General features: G+C 45.3%; 1 protein-coding gene across 1 annotated transcript in view; it reads left to right on the forward strand.

Moving 5' to 3' along the window:
* Positions 1–24,922, forward strand: part of DDX23 (DEAD-box helicase 23) — a 607,483-nt gene that overhangs the window by 409,602 nt on the left and 172,959 nt on the right. Inside the window, exon 9 of the mRNA XM_069653852.1 lies at positions 10,800–10,943. Within this exon, the coding sequence (XP_069509953.1) occupies positions 10,800–10,943 (144 nt within the window). The remainder of the gene's footprint in view (positions 1–10,799; positions 10,944–24,922) is intronic.

Genomic DNA, 24,922 nt, shown 5'->3' on the forward strand with positions numbered 1-24,922 from the left:
CCCAGTTGAAGCCCTGTCTCTCTGCATGATCGATCTCCTGAAGACCCTCGGCAGTGCTTCATCCCTTGGTTCGAAACCCTGTAAGAAGGTCCTGCTCCTTGGATCCTTGAGATGTGCCCCAGAACCATTATGTGGGCTTGCCCGTTCCAGCTGGGACATATGTGCATTGGTCCTCGTTCCAAGTTTCCACTTGGAACTTCTATGGACGTCAGCTGGTGGCTAAAGGACAGTCCTCCTGCAGCTGCTCCTCTCCATCTTGAAGAGGGAACCTTTTGGAGAAGCTTTTGTCTTTGCCATGTGAGTTGAGTTGCCTGCTGCTACCTGAGTGCAGGGTTTTTTAGAGCAGCTGCCGGCTTCCATCATGTCCTGGTGGTCTCCTGTCGTCATGGGACTTACGCTCCTCTGAATCTCTGGGTGCCTTGGTTGTCCCGCTGCAAAGCATCAGGAACTGTCTCACCGGAGCTCGGACCAGCTGCCAAGCCAGACCTGAACCCAAAAACAACTACTGCACGCACAGCCCCTGAACCCTCTTGCACAAAGCAAACAATCACAGTTTGCCTGGAAAATCTAGGAACCCAATAGGGTGGTTTCTAGTGGGAATGGAGTAAAGGAAGAGGGTCTGCATAGCTGTTTTCAACCCCCTCCCACCATCGGTTTGTATGGGCGTCTTCACCCTACCTCTCCCCTGCCTGGTGGTGATAGTTGGCGGTCTGGCCAAGGCTCCCCCTGAGCCTTCCCTATAGCTGTGGGATTGAGGGAGGACCCCTCATCTTTTGAGCATATTGAACATGTAACTTGCCTTTTGGCGTTGCTTCTACTTGTTTTTTCACGTTAGATACTGCTGCCAAAAGATTTCTTCTTGGTTATTGCAACTCTCTGAAGGGTACTAGCCCTACTTGCCTTAGCAGGGAAGGACTTTTTAAGTGTTAGGTGCCTCATTTTATAAGGCAGGAAACACCATTGCTTTTACATTGCTTTTCCTTGAATTTCAATTGCTATGATTTGCTTACTTATTTTACTACATACAGTTCTCCATGTTAAATATTTGAATTACCATAAGGAAAGATTTTCTTTTGCTACTTTCCTCCTATAGACTTCTATGGTACACCCTTTCTTTTTGCCTTTTCTGACTTTTTAGAGATGTGTAAAGCCGTCTCCTTTACTTGTCTTGCCTATTCACTCAATCATATGGGGGAAACTGATCAGTCCCTAAGATTATCAGCACAGAGAGAAAGTCTGTTTGTGGGTGAAGTCAGTTTGAATACTTTGTTTCCTTATATTTTTTTTATATAATAACTGTTTTGGCTACTTTTACAATGTGCCTAAGATGAGCTGGTGGCAGCAGTGATAGTTACTGTTTTTGGAACATTTTTACTCGTGCACTTTTGCATTTACCCCCAAATGGCTACTAAAGGTGTCTAATGCCCTAAAATGGCCGTGCCACAAGGTTTTCGCTTGTACTTTGGCCATATTTTTGTTTGGCCTTCTCAGGTCATACATGGAATGCTCTTTTCCGAGGAAAGCTGTGGCTTTCGTGGGCTAAGTGGTGGTTTGTCTGTATGGCTAGAGGAGGGGGCTGGGACTGGCTGGTCCCAATTACACATCACTGGTGCCTGAATATCTTTTGCTCGGCAGATGCTGTGGCCTGTGACTATCGATGACTGCATAGCCACTGCCTGTTTGGAAGATGCAGCACCTTAGGACCAGGCCTTGCAAATTCTTAAAAATCCCACTAGACCTGCAGGGCGAGTTCCTTAGTTTGCATACTCGACCCAAGAGAAATGTACTTGCCCCAAGGTGACCAGTGCCAACATATTCCCCAGTGTTTTTTGTAAAATGGTGCATGCCGCCATAAGCACACTTCAAAAACCTGGAACAACATCCCGAAAGAAATAAGAAACACTAAAGACCACCTACAATTCAAAAAATTCACAGATGCAAACTGAAAAACCAAACCCACCAAATGAAACATAATGAAAGGGATGACAATCTAGGACGACAATGACAACATCTAAAACCAAATAAAGAGACTCTTACTACAACAAGAGAGACAACACTATGTCTAATAGGACACAAGCGACGCACATAAGGACAGAATCCAGTGTCCCTAGCCAACTCCCAGCGAACAACTCTAGGACGACAATGACAACATCTAGAACCGAATAAAGAAACTCTCATTACAACAAGAGAGGTGACACCCATAAGGACAGAATCCAGTGTCCCTAGCCAACTCCCAGCGAACAACTCTAGGACGACAATGACAACATCTAGAACCGAATAAAGAAACTCTCATTACAACAAGAGAGGTGACACCCATAAGGACAGAATCCAGCGCCCCTAGCCAAATCCCAGTGAACAACCATCACCCATTCGATAAATGCTACTATAGATCATACCTGTATAAAGCTGGGTTAACATTAGCACTTGCCACACTAATTAAGCCGTGGATACTGGCAGAGGGGCATGGACCAAAGAGAGTCATGAATGAAGGCAGACGCCACCCCTGGACGTAAGTGCAAGCGTGGTAACATGAATGAGCAACCGAATAAGATGATGAATGCCGAGCAGGCCTCAACACATGGAGGGAGTAAACCCGGGTTTACCGATGCCACCCTCCTAGTAGAGTGCTTTCTGGGCTAGATTGGGCTAGACTGCAAGGGATGCACAAAAGCCTGCCTGCTTACAAACAGGGACCACTTGGGCAGCCGGTTACCCAACTTGGGCAAGGTTATGCATATGAACGGATCCCATATTGGAAAGGGACCGTGAGTGTCGTACAGCCCCTGAGATGGACATAGACACGGAGACGCTCGCACACCCCACCTGATTAGAAATACAGAAATTCAGTGCCTCACTTCAAGACAGGAAAGCTAACTAACCAACCAACTAATAACTTCACCCTCTCCATACACCTCTTAAATTCTAACCAAACACAACCACAAACTTACAACACCACAATCTGCACAAACTTCACTATACTGCAACAACATAACAAAGCACACACAGACCCGCACAACAGCACACAATGTCTTCGGACAGTATAACACCCCAAGCCCAGCCAACGGAATTCCGGGCTGAGGCCGCCAACAGCACATCACTGCTCTCTTGCACTTCTCCAGCTCATCCCTACTAACCACCCCCCACCCCTCCTTTCTTTCAGAACCGCCAGAGCGCCAGGAGACCACTCCGGTGGTGATAGTGCGCGGTACAAATATCCTTTAACATTAACATATTTGCTGCAGTGCTGTCAAGCATGCACAGTGAAACCTGTGTTTGCCATTTACTGCAAACAGTGTGTTTGCAGTAAATGAAAAATGTTTCCAACATCCCCATAGTCACCACCAAGGTCGAGTATCATGCAACTGGTACTCGCCCTGAATATAAACTACTCGCCAATGTTAGTGAGCATGCTCCCAGCCAACATGTTGGATAAAATGAGGGCTCATGCAGCCATTTGACAGAGCCAAGACCTCTACGAAGAAGTGCAGCCTGCTAATGACCCATGAATGGCCCTGAAGCTGACAAGCATCGGCTCCACTGCTGTCCCGTTGAAGCCCTGCTCCTCTGTCCTGGTCTCAGGAAGGCCCTCATTGGTGCTTCGAACACTTAACTGGTGGGAACAACCTGTCTTGACCCCTGCTTGAGGATCTGTGCCTTCTTAGCCTTCAAAAGTGTCCCTAGACCAACTGTAGGACTGACAAGCTCTGCTGAGCTACATAGCTGCAGCCGTCGTCATTCCAAGTGCATCCTTGGAACTTGGGAGATATTCAACTCGGTACACCCCATTTTGGTGCTACTGATTTGGCACGAGGGACGTTTGGACGTGGCTGACATTGCAGCCACGTCTAAACACCCTTGTGCCAAACAAAATGGGGAGAAAAACACCCAGACCAGGCTGCGGCTAAACGATACGGTACAACCACTATGCCGCTGACCATGTGTCCGATGTCTTTGTGGTTACCCGGTGCCTTCGTCAGTGAGGGCACAGAGCATGGTGCGTGCAGCAGCTTTCGATGTGAGCCTGTGCTCACTCTCTGGATCCAATTGCTTGATGTCTCTCCACGGTTTATCAATCAGCCAAAAACATTGGGGCGGAAAAGCTGGGGAAACAGGGTTACTATTTACTTTGCAAGTGCAGAATGTGCTGGGAATTGGGGGACTGGGTTATTCTCGCTTACCTGTTTCGTTAGAATCAACATGTACAGACAGGCCGGACAGTCTTATTGTTGGAGGTGCTTCACAGTTTTAAGCAAACGATCCCTGTGAATCTTAAAAATCTTTTTTTACATATAAAAGAATCTAGTACTTCGTCCACGGCCAGAATAGTCACTAGAAATGGTCAGACCCCTGAGAAAGGGTAGGCAAATAATCTGATACCTCTATGCATTGCAGTATATTCGTTCCCCCTATGCATTGTGGGAGTTGTGGTACATCTGCCTTTACTGACACCGAAGCGAGCACATTTTTGTGGGTTTCCATCTGACAATATGATTTTCTAGTTGGGCGAGTGGGTATTTTGATGCCAGGATGCCTCTAGTGGACAAGTAAGGACAGTGCCTAGAATGCCCTGACCCCCACAAATGGCAGCCAGTGGATGTCATTCTTGCCTTTACCTGTAATAGGTGTTTATGACAGCCCCTTGCTAACTCAGTGGCAATTATTAACTGACCGTAATCCAAGATGATGCCAAGAAGCATGTCATGTGTGTCTCTTTCAGACAGCCATGGTCTGTCAGCCAGCAGCACTTTGCATTCTGGGAAATGTGGTTTTATTTTGCCCAATATAAGTATGGAGGGCCTTTCAAGTCCCTGCATGTAAACTATTGTCTCCTCTTGCAACACTCCTTAAGTCCCTGCAGGTGGTCTGCGCACAGAGGTCTTTTTTTTCTCCCTGTTTGGGTGTTCTGCTGAAATACGGTCTGGAACAGATTCCAAAGCACTGCAACCGACTGAAAATAAAGCCCCAGTCCTTTTTTGATGGGACCAAGCACAGAACAGTGTGTCCCGGAATCCGTTGGGAACACCAGCAATGGTCTCTGGAGAAATCTGAGTCAGCGCAGCAAGTTAACATCCCTCTTTCGGCCCTCCCCATCTTCCATTGGGTTACACGTGCCTAAAGTCCTGTCCCTAAATCACTTTTCCTGAATCTGATTGGTGGTGGGCTGGTCAAGGATCCCTTCCTAGGGCTATCTTAAGCACTGGGTTTGAGTGAATTTACTTACCTGAACGGCATCTAACTTTTAGACTTATTAATCCTAACCACTGGCATCACCAATCGTTTCATAAACTCACCTGTGAAGTACATAATTTGAAACTGGTGACTTTTGGGCACAAGGCCCCAAACCGTCTTAAGGTTGGACTTTATAAGAGGTAGGTTAGTGTTGTGTTCTATGATTCTTCAGAAGGTTCTATTTCCAATGTTTCACTGGTCGACCAATACGCTGACGACACACAGATACGATCGACTCCATCAAGAACATCCATAGGCTCAAAACTCGCCTCTCACTGATTCAGTCTTGGATTTCCAGTGCATACTTGAAGCTCAAAACCTCCAAGACCGAATTCCTACTCCTCACCAACAACACTGAACACAGGCATACAGACCTGACTATCAGCCATGAACTCTGAGGGCTTCACACCCAAGCCCGCCTCCTGCGCCAAGTCCCTGTGGTTCCACATCGACAAACACCTCTCCAAGTCACACATAGCTAAGAAAACACAGACAGCTTGATATTGGCTCTCTCACCTGCGAAAAGTCAAGCCCATCCACCCTCCGGACAGCTTTAGGTCCACCGTTCAAGCACTGGTCCTTTACCACCTGAATGGGTATAATGCTCTCCTCAAAGGCCTCCCGTCATCCCCACTTGTGCCCCTGAGAAGTGTCCTACATGCGTCTACATGCCTCATCAAAGATTTACGCAGATATGTTCTCATCACCCCGGCCCTCATCGACCTTCACTGGCTCCCACTGCACACACTAATCACCTCCAAGTCTTGCTGCATCATCTATAAGTCAGTTGCCCTCAAGTCACCCAGCTACCTCGCATAGAAACTCCATCTCCGGACAGCGCACCACCAGAAGCCAGGACACATGCAGACTTGAAATCCGATGCTGTAAAAAGGAAAGGACCAGAAAACAAGCCTTCTCTGCCAATGCCCCAATACTGTAGAACCTCCTCATGGTCTGCTTCACTCGCCCCAAAGCTCCTACAATTGAGAAAAGAACTCAAGACCCACCTCTTCAAGGAGTGTCTCCTCCTCAATACCTAGCCCCCCACATCACCCGACTCGCTAGACGCCGCCCGCCCCTTTCCTCCCCACCACCCGGTACAGCTGTCCCCCTCTGTATCCTACCCACCGCTGTATATCTGTTATGTTGTTACCACTGGAAAGCACTCAGTTATGCATCTGTAATCTTGTACACCCATGTAAAGCGCTCTGTCGCTTCTCGAAAAGGGTCTGTGCTCAATAAATACCATACTAATAATAATATCAATAACTGGTTATTGAATCTAATGCTGTTCTGTACATCTCCTATGGGTGAATGTATGCATCTGTTGTATTCGTGTGACAATTTTTGCCTAAAGGTTTTACTTGCTTACTATGTATTTAGCGGCCTCTCACCTCGCTGAACTCAACACATCCTTAGACTCCGCTTGCTTTCCCTCTATTTTCAAAATGAGCATGGTCATCCCTCTCCTAAAAAAAAAGTGCTACTCTAAAGTTCATGAAAGGGTTGTGTTCAACCGTTTTACACATTCTTAGACGTCCACAACCTTCAAGACCCCCTACAAGCAGGTTTCCAGTCCTATCACTCCATGGACACTGCTCTCATTAATGTCTCTAACTTCATCTTCTCTGCTAAGCACTCCAACCTATCCTCTATCCTAATTCTTCTTGAACTGTCTGCTTTCTTTGGCTCTGTCGATCACTCTAATCTCCTTAATACTCTTTCTTCTTGGGATTCGCGATTAAGTCCTTGCCTGGATTCAATCCTACCTGGCACCTGTCCAATTCTCTGTCTCTTGGAGCAAAAACACCACTCAATACACTCCTCTCCTCCTTTGGATTCTCACACCAACTGTTCACAGACGACACCCACATGATCTTCTCTTTCCCTGAACTCTCCTCTGATCTCCCTATCAAAATTTCAAATGGTCTATGCCATTAAATATTGGCTGGCTTTGCATGCTATGTTATTTATTTTTTACATTTGTATTGCGCACTAAACTCGTTGGCATCAAGGCGCAGTTTGCAGAGAAAATAAGACTGTGCAAAAACGTTACAAGACAAGTGTTTCAGTGAAGGACAAGGTTTCTTGGCTGAATGGAGAAGTGTCAAAAAGCCACGTTTTCAATAGTTTATGGCAGATCCAGTATGATTGTTCCACTCTGTGATGGGGGCGGGGGGTAATGTGTTCCACAGTTGTGCTGCAATGACTGGGAAGCTGGATCCACCCGCTCTTGACAGTGTGAATTTGGGCAAGATGAACCTGTTGGCATGGGCCGTCCTGGTCAGTCTTGTAGACAGGGCTCTCATGAATTGCTGAGTGAAACAGGAGTGTGGGGGGCTGCCTTGGAGAAGGATCTGTGGGTGGTTGACAAAGTTTTGAATATCATTATTTAGTATGGGAGCCAATGGGCCTTTCTTCTAGCAATGGTGCTATGATCTTGTTTAGGAATGTTTCATGACAAACGGGGTGTTATTTTGGATCACTTGCGACTATTATTCTTGCCGGTGCCAGCAAACAGTGTATTGGAGTAGTCCAGTCTTGCGCCTATGACGCACAGGCAATGGTGAAATGGTGACGCAGCTGTCTGCCAACATGAATGGCCTGCAGGCATTGATGATATTGATGGTATGGCTGCCAAGGAGGAGATAGCATTGACTTGGCGTGTGAGGGAGAGGGAGGCATCCAGGAAGACATCTGGGGTTTTTACTGACTGGGAGACAGGGATGTTGATGCCGTTGATGGTGAAGGAGGCGTATTGCTGGCTAAGGTTGTTGATCACAGTGGGCAGGCCAACGATGAGTACTTCGGTTTTGTCATTGTTAAGACAAAGGAAGTTGGTGGCCATCGAAGTTTGAATGGTCTGATAGATGGAGTTTAGCTTCTCTGAGAGTTGTTGGTAGTTGCCAGAGAGGGGAATGAGGATCTGGGTATCGTCAGTGTAGTTAGTGTAGGAGATACCCATTGAGTTTAGGAGGTCGAAAAGTGGTTCAGTGAGGATGTCATAAAGTGTACGGGAGATGCATGAGCCTTGGGGGACACAGCAGGAGATAAGTGCGGGACCACTTGCATTGTCAGCAAATACTCTGATAGTTCTGGCAACCTAACTGGATGCCTTTGGTGAGAAGTTGGCCGCGGATCACAAGTGTTGGCAATGTATTTTGTGGTCCAATAAGTCGAACGCTGCAGAGAGGTCCAGAAGTAGTAGGAGGACTGATTTCCCTGTGTCCTTGATTTCGTCGAGCTTAAGTGAAGCAGGGCAGATTCCGTACTGTGCCCCAGGCAGAACCCTGATTGATGGATCCCTAGTATGCGATTAGACTCTAGGTAATGCTGAATTTGGATACAAGCTGCTCTGTCCAAAATCTTTAAGAGCAAGGGGCCAGTTTTGATAGGTTTGTAGTTGCTGGGTCCAGAGATGGTTTCTTTAGCAGCAGAAGTACCCAGGCTTCCTTCAGGCTGATGGGGACTCAACAGTTAAACTCAACCAGTTAAACTCAATCAAAACAGAGGTGATCTTCTTCCCTGCCAAATACTCTCTCTCATCTGTTCACCTGCCTATCTAGATACCATCTGACACTTTCTCCTACTCTTCTTCAGCTAGAAACCTGTCATCTGTGACCCTTCTCACACCTTCCCTACTTTCATCTACAAAACTACAATAGCAGCTCGCCTCAACCTCCTAAATATCAGGAAAATCCGGCACCGCCTTCCTTTCAACACAGCCAAGCATCTCTTAACCACTTTCGGATTCTGTAAACTGGACTACTGTGCCAGCATTCTCTTTGGTCTCTGCAACTATGCTTTCTGGCCTCTCCACAAGTTCATTAACTTTGCTACCAGGACTCTCTTCGAACTCCCTCCCTTCACACCTACTTCCTCATACTGTCACCAGACTGGATGGCTGACTACGCAAAACATTGCCAGAATTCAATATCTGCTCCTGGATCACCAATGTATCCATGGAAAGGCACCACTGTATTTATCCAACTCCGTCCTCTCGTTCTCTCTTCACGTACATGGAATTCTATTCCCCTGAACTTCCGAGAAACAGTCCATGTCGATTTGTTCAAAACCAAACTAAAGGCCTACCTCCTCACATCTGAGTTGCCCTCTTAACCTACCTCTCTATCTTCTAGCTAACATTTTTTCCCTCACCTCTACCCTGGCTCTATCCTCACTTTCTACTGCGTTCACTCTAGCACTTCATCTACCATGGTCATATCCCTAAAACAGCTGGCCGCACGCCTACCTGTACTTAAAACAAATCTAATGTTTGTCCTTGATCTATTTATTTCCACTCATGTATTGCTCCTGGTGACTGTTCCATTTACTCCCCTCCAAAACCTGATCAGAATATCACTCAAACTCACCCCATTGTAAGAAGTTCACTGCTTCCCGCCAAATCAGATTTTGTATCTATTGTAGGTTCTTTTGTGATCAAAATACCATTGTTCCTCCCTGTGTAAATAAATTAAATAAAGGTCTAATAAACTATTATTTATTTTTATACTTACCTGCCTAACTGGAATTATTGGTGTTGCTCTGTGTGGACTCATTGTAGCCCTAGACCACTCGCACACCCTTGCTGAGACTAAGCTTTGCTGCTCCAATACCTTGCGTTGATTGGGTGGCTAAACTCTGTCATTCTTGTTCACCATAATAAGGTGGCTACACAAAATCCTCCCCCCAGGGCGTATTTTGGAAATCGATCTTAACAATTACTTGTAACTGTCTTAAAAGTACAGTGTGGGTGATCTCTAGTGAGATCGCCGAAAGTATATGCACATGTGTTTCTAGTGTTGATTTAGTAATACTAGTTACCTATTATTTTCATTGCTTGGAGTGTTGAGGCCTGATAAATTGGCCTGTCCATTTGGCTTCAACTGCTCTGTGTATGTCTCATGGTACCATTACACAAACCACATATCACCTGAAATCTAATCCCTACTGCTCTAACCCTATCTAGATTACATTTAACTAGACCTAAGTGGATTTTTCCTGTTCACAAAAATCGTGACCTTTTACAACTCTCCCTCAGGGCTGGTTCTGAAAATCTATCTTCGCACTAGTCATAAGATATGAGTGCGGTAGATTCAAGTGTAGGCGACATTGAAGTTAGTAAAGGTTATTTTGTTAATGTATGCAGGTAGGCGGGATACTCTGTTCATTGAGCTATTTGTTCACATTTCTTTTTAACCTCTTGAGGGTATATTCTGTTTTCAGGTTTGTGGGGAAGTTGTTCCAGAATTTCAGACCTAATACTCTGATTTATCTCCCTCCTTGCTGCAGTCTTTTCAACCCGGGTGTAGTTAGGTTGTTAGCCTGTGATGATGTTAGCAGTCTTGTAGTTAAATATTTGTTTATGTAAGAGTTAAGGTATTTAGAAGCAATGCTATGGATGATGTGGAAAGTGATAAAGTTGATGTTGTGTGGGACACGTTATTCATGTGTCTGCCTGATTGGGTAACCTATACCTGTGTTGGTTATTGGCTCCTGATTGGACAGGTTGAGGTTGTTGTGACTCTTGCAATCCATCACAGTAACACTTGTCACTTACTTTCCCTCAGGTACAAGGAACGGCATCATGTACAGCTCCTAGGGCGGGGCTTCATCGCAGGTATTGACCTAAAGCAGCAGAAGCGTGAGCAGTCCCACTTCTATGGAGACCTAATGGAGAAAAGACGGACTCTTGAGGAAAAGGAGCAGGAAGAGTAAGTGAGAGTAGAGTTCTAGAGAGGCTGACAACACTGAACATTTCAATACGTTTTTTTCTTTACCACATATACTGTAAGGAGAAATGTCCAGCACAATTTTCAGATAATGCCATTACCTTCCTGCAACTAGACAAACAGGCTGTCCTTCAGCTTTCCTTGGTTAACCTAGTGGCATGTGTGGTGAAGGGATCAAGGCTAGCTCTAAAGAATAGGCAAGAAAATGGGGTCTAATAGTAGTACTTTGAATAAAGGTATGTCCACATTGAGGTATATAAGCACATACTATATATCTCTTTAAAAGAACATTAAAAGTGTTGATGCGGTTTACTAGTGAGTAGAACGGGGTTTGAAAGCTTAGTCTGAGGTGAGTGTTCCATAGTTTTTATTCAGGTTGGGTTAATTGCAAGGTCATCTGATAATTTGGGTTCAGCAGATAGCAAAGGGGGGTACCAACTGATAGGTAGTCTCATGACAGCGGATTAGTCTCCCATAGAAAAAGGGGGGGGGGAGATGGACCGGCATCATATAGCTGAAGGGAATACTGCCATGATGCCAAGCATCCCCCAGTACTTATTAGGAGCCACTTTGGTGGATCTCCGAAGGTGAGGAGAGTGGAGGGAGCCTCATTGTTGGTATCTTTGATGTCTGCCAACTGAGAAACCTCTGTTCAAGTGCTTCAGCTACGGTTTTGGTGCAGCTGATGACAATTTTCTGAACAAGCAGGTAGGCGTGGAGCCACTGAAGATGAGGTGAAAAATATACACATATATGCAATTACAGTTAGATGTCCACTTGGGGCACCCAAAACAGTTTAGAATTTACATGATTAGAGTTAATTACTGTTACAATGACCTAAAGTGATGAAAATCGATGTGAAGACATTTATCAGAGTTGTTATAAAATTATAAGGCAGCACCAGTACACAGTATCGAATATCCTGCAATGTTCAAGGTAAGTAACCAGGCTTTGGCTACTTTTGGGGTGTTTGAGGTGTTAGTTCTCCCATTGGAAGAAATGAGTCCGTGTGGAAGCAGTACTTTTAGTCAGTGACAAGTTTCATAAGATATCAAAACTAGGTTTTCCAAGTAGGGTGTCATCAGGAACCAATCCTCTGTTTATGGGGACCGCAGACAGGTTTTCAAAACCCAGGGTGCACCACCAAAGCTAACTGTAGGATAGGACTTTACGTCCAATGTTAGTGAATGGGGAACAGGGCAACACAAAAACAGGTATGCCCCTCGGATCCCGACCACGAAGAACAATGATCTTGGGAATTCTTGTCCAAGTCTGCTCTTTCAGTTGGTTGCATAGGTGCAAGGGGTGCAACAGAGTATTCTTGTTTGACAGCTGTGTCCTGAGCATTTCGGTCTCTTACTTACCTCACAGTTCTGAAGGACACTAGGTATCATGGTGAAGATGCAGAAAGTCTACTTCTGATCCTATGACGAGGGAGGACTCGAGCAGGCCGCCAATGCGATGACCAAGCAAAAATGACACCAGCTCATGATTGGCAAGCACAAAGACAAAGGACTGCCGGACTCTGGTTCCAGCAAGGCTGCTCTGCTTAATATAGAGCAACAGACCAGTGATGTCCAGGGACCACGATGAATGCACTGTTATTTTCACAACACACGGGTGCACAAGATGCAACAAGAGAAGTCCCCCTCTTCAGCTACTGTGTACCAGCTACAGGCCCACAACTCTTCAGAGTTCCCAGAGGATGACCTTAGCAATGCAGAACTTTGAGCTGGTTAGGTCCACCTGTTCATGGAAGAGAGGCTCCATGTAATGTCTCCTCTGTCAATTCAAGTGCAGAGCTTTACCTTACGGTAGATAGCTTGTGCAATGGTTGACTCTGCAGCAGTCTTCCAGTGTCCTTCTGTGGCCTCTCATGCTATGGATTATATGCTATGATTGGCTAAAGGAATCATGGACAGTCAACTCCGGATCAGTCATGGCCTCACACAATTTTGAAGTGTGTATTGGGTCTGTCTGCTGTCACAAAGGCTATTTGCCGGCCTCTGGCCAGAACCGAAGAAGAGAATGTTATGTTATGTTACTTTGCATTTATATAGCGCCTTATGTACCATTGGTATGGTCTCAAGGCGCTGGTAGGTTTAACGCCCTCGGGAACCGAAGTTCAAGTCAGTAGAGAGAATAGATAGTCAAACATGCGGGTACGCACCGGATATGTGTGCAGCTGGTTTGGCATTCGTGTGATAGCTGCTTCTTAGCGGTAGGTGTGGTGTTTGGGAGATCAAGAGTATGTGTTCGTTCTGGCAGGTTTTTATCCAGACTGATTATGGCTGTCTCAGGCCTGAGGAGAACGCCTAGGCTGGAGGGTGTGCAACCAGCAGTGTTTAGTTAGGGTGATGGGAAGTATGAGGCAGATGATGGTATGAGAACAGCTATACCGAATGGTGTCATAGTATCGCTGTGTTCTAGTTGAGTGATGGTGTAAAGAAGAGAGTAAGCGTGGAGATGTGATATGGTGGTTTACCTTGGGTGTTTGAGATCGGGCTCACTCCAATAGTTCCATGTACTCCGACTGTTCCATGCATTACGACAGTTTCAAGCACTCAAAACCGTTCTTTTCCATGCTCTTTCAAACATTCCATACACTCCAAACCATTCCATGTAAGTCACGCCATCCTATGCACTCCAATCCGTTCCATGCACGCCAATCCATTCCATGCACTCCAATTCGTACCATGGACTCCTAGCCATTTTATGCACTAAAACCATTTTATGCACTCCAACCATTTTATGCAATGCTCCTTTCATTCGTTCTACCCACGTTATCCGATCCACATACGTCATCTTCACCGGTTCCACCCACTTCACCCGTTCCACCCACTTCACCCGTTCCACCCACTGCACCGGTTCCACCCACTTCACCGGTTCCAAACACATCACTGGTTCATCCACCTACTTCATCCGTTCTACCATTTCACCCGTTCCACCCACTTCACCCATTCTACACCCGTTCACCCGTTCCTTCCACGTACTTCACCCGTTCCTTCCACGTACTTCACCCGTTCCTTCCACGTACTTCACCCGTTCCTTCCACGTACTTCACCCGTTCCTTCCACGTACTTCACCCGTTCCTTCCACGTACTTCACCCGTTCCATCCACGTACTTCATGCGATCCATCCACCTAATTCACCCTTTCCGTCCACATAGTTCTTCCTTTCCGCCTAGTTCATCCTTTCCGCCTAGTTCATCCGTTCCACCCAGTTCATCCGTTCCACCCAGTTCATCCGTTCCACCCAGTTCATCCGTTCCACCCAGTTCATCCGTTCCACCCAGTTATCCGTTCCACCCAGTTCATCCGTTCCAACCAATGGCCACATATGACTATTGTATTGCTACCTGGGAGAAAGGGCAACCCAAAGACTGGTCCTGAACAACACAGCCAGCCATTTTGGGCTCTGTAATGTCAAAAAAGGGGTTCATCTCGGTTCCCCTGTACTATTATCGATATGAGAGCTAGTAGTGCTTCGCCATTAATTTAAGCGGGCCCGTGTGCTGGTAGCCTTAAAGGCTCACCAGTGTTCCCAAAATTCAGAGTTAAACAAAGGAGTGAGGTTTTAAAGACCTAACTCCCAAAAATAAGGTCAGTGTCACAAAACAATCCACAAAAATGCTGGAGTTCCCATTGCAAAAAAAAATCTTTCTTGACACTGGTGCTGGGGTATTTCAGTTGTCCCGTTAAGCGCAGCTCTGGTGGTGCAAGATACATTCCAGGAGTAGCATTATAGTAGGCGATGCATTACTTTGTGTATCTGTTGGAGTAGACTTCTGTTTTTGTGTGAAATTCTCTCCACCCGTGATTCCCCCAGCACTTTTTGCTGGACCACTGGATGTTTGACTAGTTCTTCTGAGTGAGTGGGAACCTTTTTCCACGCTCCCTCAATCTTTTTCTCTGCTTTTGGGAACCCTTTTTGGTATTCATTTTGGAGTCTTAATTTCCTCCAACATTTCTGGCATCTACATTTTACTAAACCAGCACACAGCCCTTTCTGAGCAGTGTTGTTGGGAGCTCCTAGAGCTTCCACTTTAGTGCTTTATTTTCCCTTGGTTAACTCACTGATACCAAGGCAGGGTGTTACTTTTTATCCTACCTGTATTTCCTTTTGCAAGATCAGCACACCCCACCTGTTTTGGAGTGCGGAGGGGATGCCATGTATCCCTTTTCTCGATTTTCCAGTCACGTTTTGGTTACTCTGACAATCTCTCTGTTCAGCGTGGTGGCAGTGTACCTTTTTGCATGGCCTTTTATAGACTTATGCTGTCTTCGCAGCTGTGGTAGGGGACACAAGGGACACCATTTACCCAAAACTTTTATAAGTCTTGAACAAGATGACTTGTCCTTTCTGATGTCTTTGTCTACCTTTCTGTCTGGGGGAGGATTCTCTTGTCCATTTGGCTTTGCCAGGCTTCCCAAGGAAAGCCTGTGACTGTGACGGGTCTCTTAGTGACTGGCCGGACAAGAAGTGGTGGAGGTGACCGAAACTCCCCTGCCCTTTGTCCTGCAGTGTGGCTGACTGAAACCAGACTGGGATCCTTGCTGGCCCCATTAGGCAACCAACCACCAAGTTTGAATGGTGCTTGGGCCGTGATTGGTGGACTCTGCCGGTATTCCTGGATGAATTCTGAGGTCATGAAGCTGAAACTCAGTCGACCACTGGAACAGAAATTCCAAAGAAGAAGCACGAAGAAGGACACTGCCAGCGACCGCCAGAGCCTGCTGAGTAATTGCTTGATGTCCTGACCTCAACTTCTAAGCAACCAGCATGTTCCGAACACAATGACTTCCTCCCTTGGAAGCAGAGGCGTTTTTATGGGAGGGCAAAAGGGGCAGTTGCCCAGGGCCGCCACCTTGGAGGGGGCCCCCACAAGGCTGCCTGATCTGAAGAAGTAAGACTCCATTGTTCACCAGTCTTAAATTGCACACGCCAGGATATTTTATGGGGTGCTGCTGAGGCTCTAAACCCATTGCCTTTCTGTTTTGGCAAGAACATTCTGCCTTGATCAATACATCCTGTATTGCTTTCTGTGTTCATTGTGGAATACATAGTTTGTGGGTTCCTTACGGCACAACTCTGTAGCATTCTTTCCTTCATGTGAGAATTATGTTGATCATGTGCAATAGGCAACAGTGAAATGCATATTGATAAATTGAGTGCCACAATGGTTCAGAGTTTAGCTCAGTGTGTGAAGCACCCATTGCAGAGATATGTGTTGATATGCAAAATTAGAATATCACATTCCAGCAAGGCTAGCTGAGCCTTTCCAATGTCTGAAGTTTATAAACCTGCCTGGATATGTACTTGGTGTTGCAGAACATCTGCTAGTATCAGCAATGTACCTGCACCAGATAGGGAATGCTATAAAAACTAACATATCATCAGTATGGTGAAGGTTTAGAAATTGGTTTGTTCAGATGGGGTGTTGTAAAACCTAGGCAATCGCCTCCAATGATGGCATAAACTGTTAATCCAAGAGGTGAATAAGTATCCAAAATCAAGACTATGGAACAGAAGTGTTCATGCTTGTATCCTGGATTTGCCAGCAGACGATACAGACGATAGTGATCCTGGTCAAATCATCTAATAATCTGTCTGTGGTGTCTTCTGTTGGGTTTGCCTATCGTTTAGCCCATTAATTGATCTTTCTTCTTATGTAGGCCATTTGGGTAGAAGGGTTGGTAGACAGAAGAGAGCGGAACAGATGTCTCAGGCCTTAGGCAAGCATAGTTTGCCTGCTTGTTTGACACCAAAAACGGTTTGCTTTTTGGTAAAAGTCAAAGGTTTTTATGCACGTTTATAAATGAAAATGTCACAAGCTATTGTTTTAAAGCTTTAAAATTCAGAAGACAAACCCAGATTAAATTTGTTAAATCACATGCTGGTACTTGTATACTTCCCTTGATGAAGAGAATGAAGCTAGAACCATTCCCATTTTGCATAACACCCTTCTATAATATTTTGTAAAAAAAAAATGGTCATGTATGATAATGTGATTTGTGTACTTTCCAAGTCCGTTTTTATAAAATTAGATTGTTTTAGTTCATGGTAAGAACTGGAAAAGAAAGTGTTCAAATGTGGAAATTGTAGAGTTGGCAAAAATCCCAGCTTCACCCCTTCAGACCGTAACCAATGTGTGATCCTGGGTATCTCATTTAATCTTATATTGCCAGTCCCTAAACCTTTCAAACTTGCCAGCCCTTCAGAGTGATTTCCTTCTCATGGTATGATCTTCATAAAAGACTTATTCATGGTTTTACTGGCTATAGGATTGCTTCCACATTAATGGCGAGCATATTTATATTGCACACCACAGGCATTTGTTCCTTTTGATATCTAATGGCAACACTATCTGAAAACCATATCCCACTTCTAATCTGTCTGTCTGGATAAAGACACACCTTTCTGGTAGCTTCTAATTGGCATCCACTATCCATGCCACGGTATGTGTAGAATTGGTCTCCTCTGTCCATGCATGAGCACTTTTGCATTCTATGAGGCAGCACATTTGAGTTTGCTGTCTATTATGGGTTCCATGTACCTTTTACATACAGTCCTGCATTAATACTACAGGATGCATACCTTGTTGGAGGTTATTGATAAAATTGATCCTGTATACTCTAGAACAGTAACTTCTCCGTAGACTGCTAATGTTGGCCTTCAAATGCTACTTGTTTATCATTCTGATTAGAGCAAGAATGAAGATGGTAAGGGCACTTAAAGGGAGTAAACATGCTTATTATGCTGCGAGACAGCAGATCAACCTATAAATCAACCTATAGGTTGTGAGCGCGGCGGGTGGGACGGGGGGCGCAAACAGTATTCTTGATCCCTTAATTCCATTGGTTTGGTGGAGGGGGTCCCCAAAGATGTTCATGCCCAGGGCCCCAAAAGTGCTTAAAATGGCCCTGCTTGGAAGCCCTAAACAGTCCCAAGGCGAGCTACAATCTGCGCCATCCCTGGAAGAGCTGCGACCTCCACGGCCTGCAATTCACGAATACTTGGGACATGTGCTGCATCGCTGTGCATCGTCGCCTGAAGCGAGGTTTTGCCTGGAACTTTGTGGGCATCCTCCTATGCCTCCAGTGACTTAAGCCAGCTCCCCAAGGTCCCCTCACCAGAGACGAGGACTGAGAAAAGGAGAAGTCTACTGCTGCAACAACTGTCCTTCTTCCAAGCCAGGACCGCGTAGATCCTCTGCTGAGCCTCCGTCTGCAGGAGAGCTGTCGCCAGATCCACCGAAGTCTTTCTTCTGTCGCCAAGACTGAGAAACCAGTTACTGGGCCTGCTGTCGCCTCACTGTGGGACAGTCATGCAGCAACCATTTTCTTCACTTGAAAGTACTGTCCTGCTTCTGGTAAACCTTACCTGCAGTTTGCTTGTTGAATTCTGTGATCCTGTGGAGGCTGCATACAGCCTGTATCTTTCACCCCTCATGGTCTTCATAGAGTTACATTAGGGTGGGCGTCGCATTGCACTCTAATCCTGCCTTAGAACGTTAATCCTTTGGGCAACACTTCAAGGAAACATCTTTAGTTCCTTGACTAGTGAAACCTAACTTTTACTTACCTGCAAAACCAAGAAGAGATCCTGTTGGACTTTGTCACTCTGAACCTTGTACTCTGTTTTCCTGCTTTTGCCCAACCGCTAGTCACTGGTGGCCCGGTGGCCCCACTCACCATTATAAGAATCACATGAGATGTAGGGTTGGACTCTTTAAGACAGGCTGGAACAAAATTACTAAAAGTTATTAGTTTGGAAAAGTTGGCATATATGTTTCGGATGGTTTTACTATGTGATTTGTTACTGAAAAAGCTACTCTACAATTGTAGTTTATTCTCTCAAGAATATTGTGATTGTTCTTCTATTGTTTTACTGTGTTATAATACTTCCTAGACTTGGAAAGTTTGCCTTAGTGTACCTATTAAATAACTCTTTTTTTATGTAACTTAAAAGTGTATCAGTGTTTTCTGGGACTAAGTGTATGCTCTGAGTTCTTTGTTCCTCACTACAGTCCTGCTCCCTCCTTAGACTAAGCCTGGCTTCTCGCCATTGTACCAAATCCTTGTGCGGTTCGGGCTAAACATTAGTAGTGTAACCCTGTTCACCCAAGGTAGGCCTTCCTAAGTGCTGTCCTTACTGTGTCGATGATGATTTAGGGTTTCTCCTGTGTAGGTTATTTAGTTTGAAAGTAATTGAGCAGTACCTGGTCACTGGCGATTTGGTTGCTGGTGTTCAGTGTCCTGTGCTCTCGCCTCTTCTAGTCAGATGTGGACATGCAGTAAGGCTTTCATTTAAAAGGATTCTCAAGCTTCAAATCAACGGGTTCCGCCAGGTGAGGAATGCTGGAAAAGATTTCTCTTTAGGCAACTTTCCCGCCATATTCTCTGTACCCCCAAATGTTTTGTTTTTTAACCTGTCCTGACTTTTTACAGGGTTTAAAGACTTCAGCTTGACTTCCCTGGCCTTTTGCTCATTTGCAGAGGACAGAAGGTGAAAACCGGGTACCCCGCCCTTTTGCATCTGTTAGGTACATGTTTCTAAAGTCTTACTGGTGTGGGACTTCACAAGACTTATCTCTTGGTAATAGGGAGCCAACTCTTAATATAGGCCTGTACTACACAAGTCGGTAGAGTGGCTGAGCAGCCACGCTCATTTTAGGAGGAAACTATGTGAGCTGTAGAGCAGTACAAAGAAATCGGTACATACATAGACCTAAGAAAACACTTACTCACTTAAGTTATTTTAAATATATTTATTTCTCCAGCATGGGGTCTGGCATGGATTCACATGCTCATAAATATTCCTCGTCATCAAGCTGGGAATACTTGGTAAAAGAAAACCAGTTTCCCTTTCACTTATAAACTGTATTTCTCCTCTAAACCAATCATTGTCGTCTGGGCCATACTGCCCCCTTCCAATGACAGTCCTCTTCCTAAGCCCCTCCTCTGGCAGCAAATCTTATGATTTTTATCACGCGCTTTAGGGTTGGGAGTCCTCGGGTTTGCTCTGCAAGCTTTTCGTTTGTCGTGTTTTTTCACGGGAAAAGGTTCTATTTTTGTTCCTAAAGAGCCTGTGTGCTCTTTTCTCCATCTGCTGACAGCTTGGATCCGCTGTCTGTGAATTTCAGCGAAGATAGACAAAGTTTCTAGAAGGCCATCAGACCTACTTCGCGCCCTCCGGCCATGACGGAGGAGAAGAAGGAAGGAAGATTACTCTTCAGGCCCTGCACCAATTGTGGGATGCGGAATGTGTTTGTTGAAGACAAGCACTTGCAATGCCTCCACTGTCTGCATCCAGACCACAAGGAAGGAGAATGCGAGATCTGCCTCGGTTTCTCCAAGAAGACAGCGAAGGACAGGCACAGTAGACTGACGGCATGGCTGAGCACCAAGGACTCCGCCGTGCTCCAAACAGGGTCGTGCCTCACCCAGGACTTGCAGGTCTTCGAAGTCTTTTGAGAGGCGCCTCATCCGTGGGGGCCCAATAGAAGGCCAAGACCCGCAAGTCCGGGTCCACCAGGGTCGCCGTGCAAGCGGATCCCACGGTGGCCAGGGCGCGCTAGACATTGCCATCCACCTCCATTGCCAGTCGGCAATCAAGCAGCTCCTCAAAAAGGAAATCGTCCGACCCGGCTAAGCTGCAGGAGAAGCCAGAGAAGCCACAGATGGAGGAGAAGGCTGAACTGCCCAAGAAGGCCCAATCGGCGCAGATAAGAGAGGTCTTCATCGGCGATAGAGCTGGTGGCGGCTGCTCTTACAATGACGAAGGGGGCTGACCTGGTGTTACGCTCACCTGGTATCCACGGGGACACCACCCAGCCCTAGTTGGATGAGTTGCACTCTCGAACCATCTCCCGGTCCCTTGGTAAGGCCTCTGGTTAAAGATGGGTCTGCAATATAGGAGAGCTGGATTCAATACCAGATTGTCTTTGTTTTCCCAGCTCCCTTGGCCTCAACTCCTTTCTCTTCCCTTGGACCTTCTCCTAACCTTAATATCGTAAAAGGTGGATTCTCCATCCTGCTCCTCGTGGCAGGGGCGCGTAGATGTGGGGGGCGAGCAGCGACCAGGTTACTTCACTGGTGCAAGCCCCCCTGTGGGAATCCAGTCCTGCTGGGACTCCGTAGGTTTGCTGCTTTACAGTATTTATATGCAGTTCTGATGTTCCTCTTAGTTCAAATAATAATGTCTTATTTCCTTTTATGTTGGGTGTCCTGACCCACGTTTAAGCTATCATGCTACAACATTTGGTGCTGTGGGCTTAGAAAATTCAAGATGGCGGAAAACCCACATGTGCGCCGAAATCCAGGAAAGCTGCGCAGTTTGTATGCACACCAAAATGGTTGCCTCACTTGCCACCCACCAGTGCGAGAATGAAAGGCCGGGTTGCCATGAGGGAAATGGGTTGCCAAAGGAAAAACAGTAGCGCTGGTTAGCTTCAAAGCACTTTAAAACCACCATTGGACTACCCGCACAGTAGTCTGAAACCATTGGGAATGGCAATGCTGATTGCCAAATGCAACCTAGAATTGTGGGGAATTCATTTCTTAAATCCCAAAAATGGGTGCAGTACCAGTACTCACCACTATCCAAAAGCCGGCGTTTTAAAACCACCCTGTGTTTCTCTGAAGGCAGGCTCAAAATGCCTATTTTCAAACATTGCAACATGTGCAAAATATTCACTGAACACCAGCAGACATTTGGCAGAATGGAGTTTTGTGTGCTTACAAAATCGGGGAAATGAAGAGCCCAAAACAATGCTTATAACAAAACTGCTATGGAGTCAGCAGTTTAAGTTGCACTGGATTTAAAGACACTAAAATCGAAAATGTTTAGATTAAATGAGTGACCTATGTTTGGTGTCACATGCCTTTGTAACTGTTGAAATGTCATAGTTTTGCACTTAGAATCAGCCTTCCAGCTGCATATGTGAAAATGTTTAGTTTTATTTGAATGCAGAAACTGGGGAACAAAAAGTGACATTTTATCTGAAACCTGGCTTAAGGAACTGAATTCTGCCTGGCAACTACCCCCATCAGGAGTGAAACTTGAGTCACAGCTGTGTTCCCAGGCCTAGCTGCCCTTTTGCTGCTCACACCAAAAGGGATATGACACTTCCCTGATTGAATTACCTGTGCTCTACAGGAGCTCTGAACAAAGCCTGTCCTGACTCAGGCAAATGTTTTATTGGCAGGAGTCGTAAATGGTCGTAAAAAGTGGCTTCCTCCTGAAGGAAAGGGGAGGAGCACTGCCTGTGAGAGCAAGCTGGCTTGGCAGAACTGGAAAAACCAGAAATTCAACCTTGTGCTGAGGGTAAACCACACCCCTTTGGAGCCAGAACATAACTTTAAAAAGATGGATCACTCATAGTACGGACATGTGAAAATTTTATAAATGACACCATAATTCTTGTGATTTTTCTGCCCACATTTTAAGAGGTTTTTCGACCCGGTGGCATGTTCAGGGGGGTTTTAGCGGAAAAGAGGATATTACTCAAAATGTGTACATGTGAAAAATCTGACACTTCATCAACTAATGTCCATACTCCTTGCGCACATGTGTGTAAATTTGGGGTAATGTCCGGAATTGCAAACCAGTTAAAAAGTGCAAAATATTGCCATTTCTGAATGCAAGCTCCCAGGAAGAGCAGAGTTTGAACAGGGTATACCTCCTGTAATGCATGATGGGTGCATATGATTTTAAAACAATATGTACCTCTGCAAATATGTATTTGTTTCAAATCTAGATTTGTGTGTAAGTTGACAGGAGGAGTGGACTCTCTGCAAGCCATAAAATGACATCACGCTGACACACACTTCCTTCCCCAATCAAATGAGAAATGGAAGTTTGACCAATTAGAAGCTGAGAGAGAGGTAGGGTCAGTGATGCTAGAACACACCCACATTCTAAACACATAAAAGCAGACAGACAGGACAGATAGGGACTTTTCAAATCCATTTGCAGCTGGAAGCTCTGCCGGGAAAATCCATACTTACCTCCATCAACCTTCAGAGAGCAACATAGAGACTTCAAATCCATCAGGCCAGACCAGAAGCAGAGTAGAGCTGACCTGTTAGCAGAACCAGAGAGAGCTGACCCAGATCACTGTGAAGTGCAGAGACCAGAGGCGAGTCTAAAACCCTGACCAGATCTGTGATGAGGCCCATTTCACTCAAGAATATAGTGTGAGTACATAGCAAAACTGTGCAGAACCAATCTCTTAGTTAAAATAATATAATTCAATCCTATTTTAATCTAAGTAGAACTGTCTCCTAACTGTCACCTGTCATTTGTAAAGCTGTCACTTGTCATTTTCTAGTTGCAAGCTGCACTTGTCTTTTTGAACTTTAAAAATTTCAAATCTGAAAAACGACCTTCACAAAATCGCTCATATCTCCGTGACCGTTCGTGCTAGAGACTTGCAGTAACTTTCATTTGAAAGCTTAGAATCTTAGCTTTGAATCGCACCAAGAACCGCATTCCTACCTCTTATAGTTTTACCGCAATCGCGGAAAACGCACGCGCGAATTTTGCCGCGATTTGCAAATTTCTCCACGTGTGAAAACAGCAGTTTGCTTGCCTTCCATTTGCCAGAAAATCGTTTGCCTCATAAAAACTATCCCTGAATCATTGCAAGAGTGAGCCTGAGCTAATATTAACTAGATACCACTCACCCTGAACCTCTAGAGGGAATCAAAAGCATTTTAGCATACTTTTCACTGAATTGCCAGCACATATCAAAGCATTTTGCCTGTGTTTTAAACTTCTGTTGTCTAAGCTTGCTGCGGTGAACTGAATCACATTTGATTGCATTTCTGAGAACTGTGTGTTTTCCTCCCATTTCCTTGCATTGCATAAAGAGGGGGGGAGTGAATAGCCAGAGAAAAGTGATTACATTGTTTGGGTGAAATCATATTGAGTATTTTCTGTACTGCATTCATTGAATATTGCATCCACCTGAGCTTACATAAAGCATTCTGTACCACCTTCTTCTTTTGTTCCTGTTCACCTGTGTGCTACCTTATCCATTTCATGTCAACTCCTTATTGATTATAGAGAAGCGTGTTAGTGCCAGATTCTCTGTTGTTCATCTTTATCATATCAGATTAAGTGTGCTATTCAATTATTAATTTATTATAAAGCGTGATATATATATATTGTTTAAATTATCAATTAAACCTTTAAACTTGCAAAACAGAACTACTTCTTGGCTCAGTGGGGTCAGGGGAATTCCGAGAGAGGGGTGTTATATAGGGGTAGTCATCCAGAACGCATGAACTGGACATAAAGATACATCAATAAGGGTTTTCATTCAGTATTCTAGACTAGGCGTTGACTTAGCTGTAGTGTTGAATTGAATCCTCTTACATTTAGGTATGGAAAGGTATTTTGGTGTTGTCATGCAGTTTGAAGAGGAGCATGGGCCGGTAGGCGAAAGCGCGGTGTGCGCGATGCTGTCCAATGAGTAATGCGCGATGCGCGGCGCTGTTACGCCTTTTATATTGCTAACCTGTGTCTTTTCTCTCCTTGCAGGTTGCGATGTTCCTCGCCGAGCGCCGTAATGTTCCAGCAATTTTACTGACCAGGAGATGACTACCCAGGTAAGAATTGTGTGGCTTTCTTCATTCGGGAGGAAATGTGAGTAAACGCTTACTAATGCTGTCTTTCTTTCTCCTCTTTCACGGTTATGGTATTCCAGGATGCATGCGGTGCCAGATGATGGAGTTCGTACCTTCAGGTGAGTGGAACTGAAGTCAGCGATGGATTGAAGACATGATACTGTTCCAGGTAAGTTTCGTAGTGTTCTTTCTCTCTCTGCAGGTCTTTGGTTTTAGGTAATCTGGCCTCAAAGAACTGGACACGTTGAGCGTTACGCTGCCCACAGCAGAATAACGCAAAGCGTGTTCTTCTGTTTGGGTGCGGTTTAAATAGTCTCAGGTAAAGTA

The sequence above is a fragment of the Ambystoma mexicanum genome, chromosome 3q, assembly GCF_040938575.1.
Source record: "Ambystoma mexicanum isolate Mex_15411 chromosome 3q, UKY_AmexF1_1, whole genome shotgun sequence".
Taxonomy (NCBI): Eukaryota; Metazoa; Chordata; class Amphibia; order Caudata; family Ambystomatidae; genus Ambystoma; species Ambystoma mexicanum.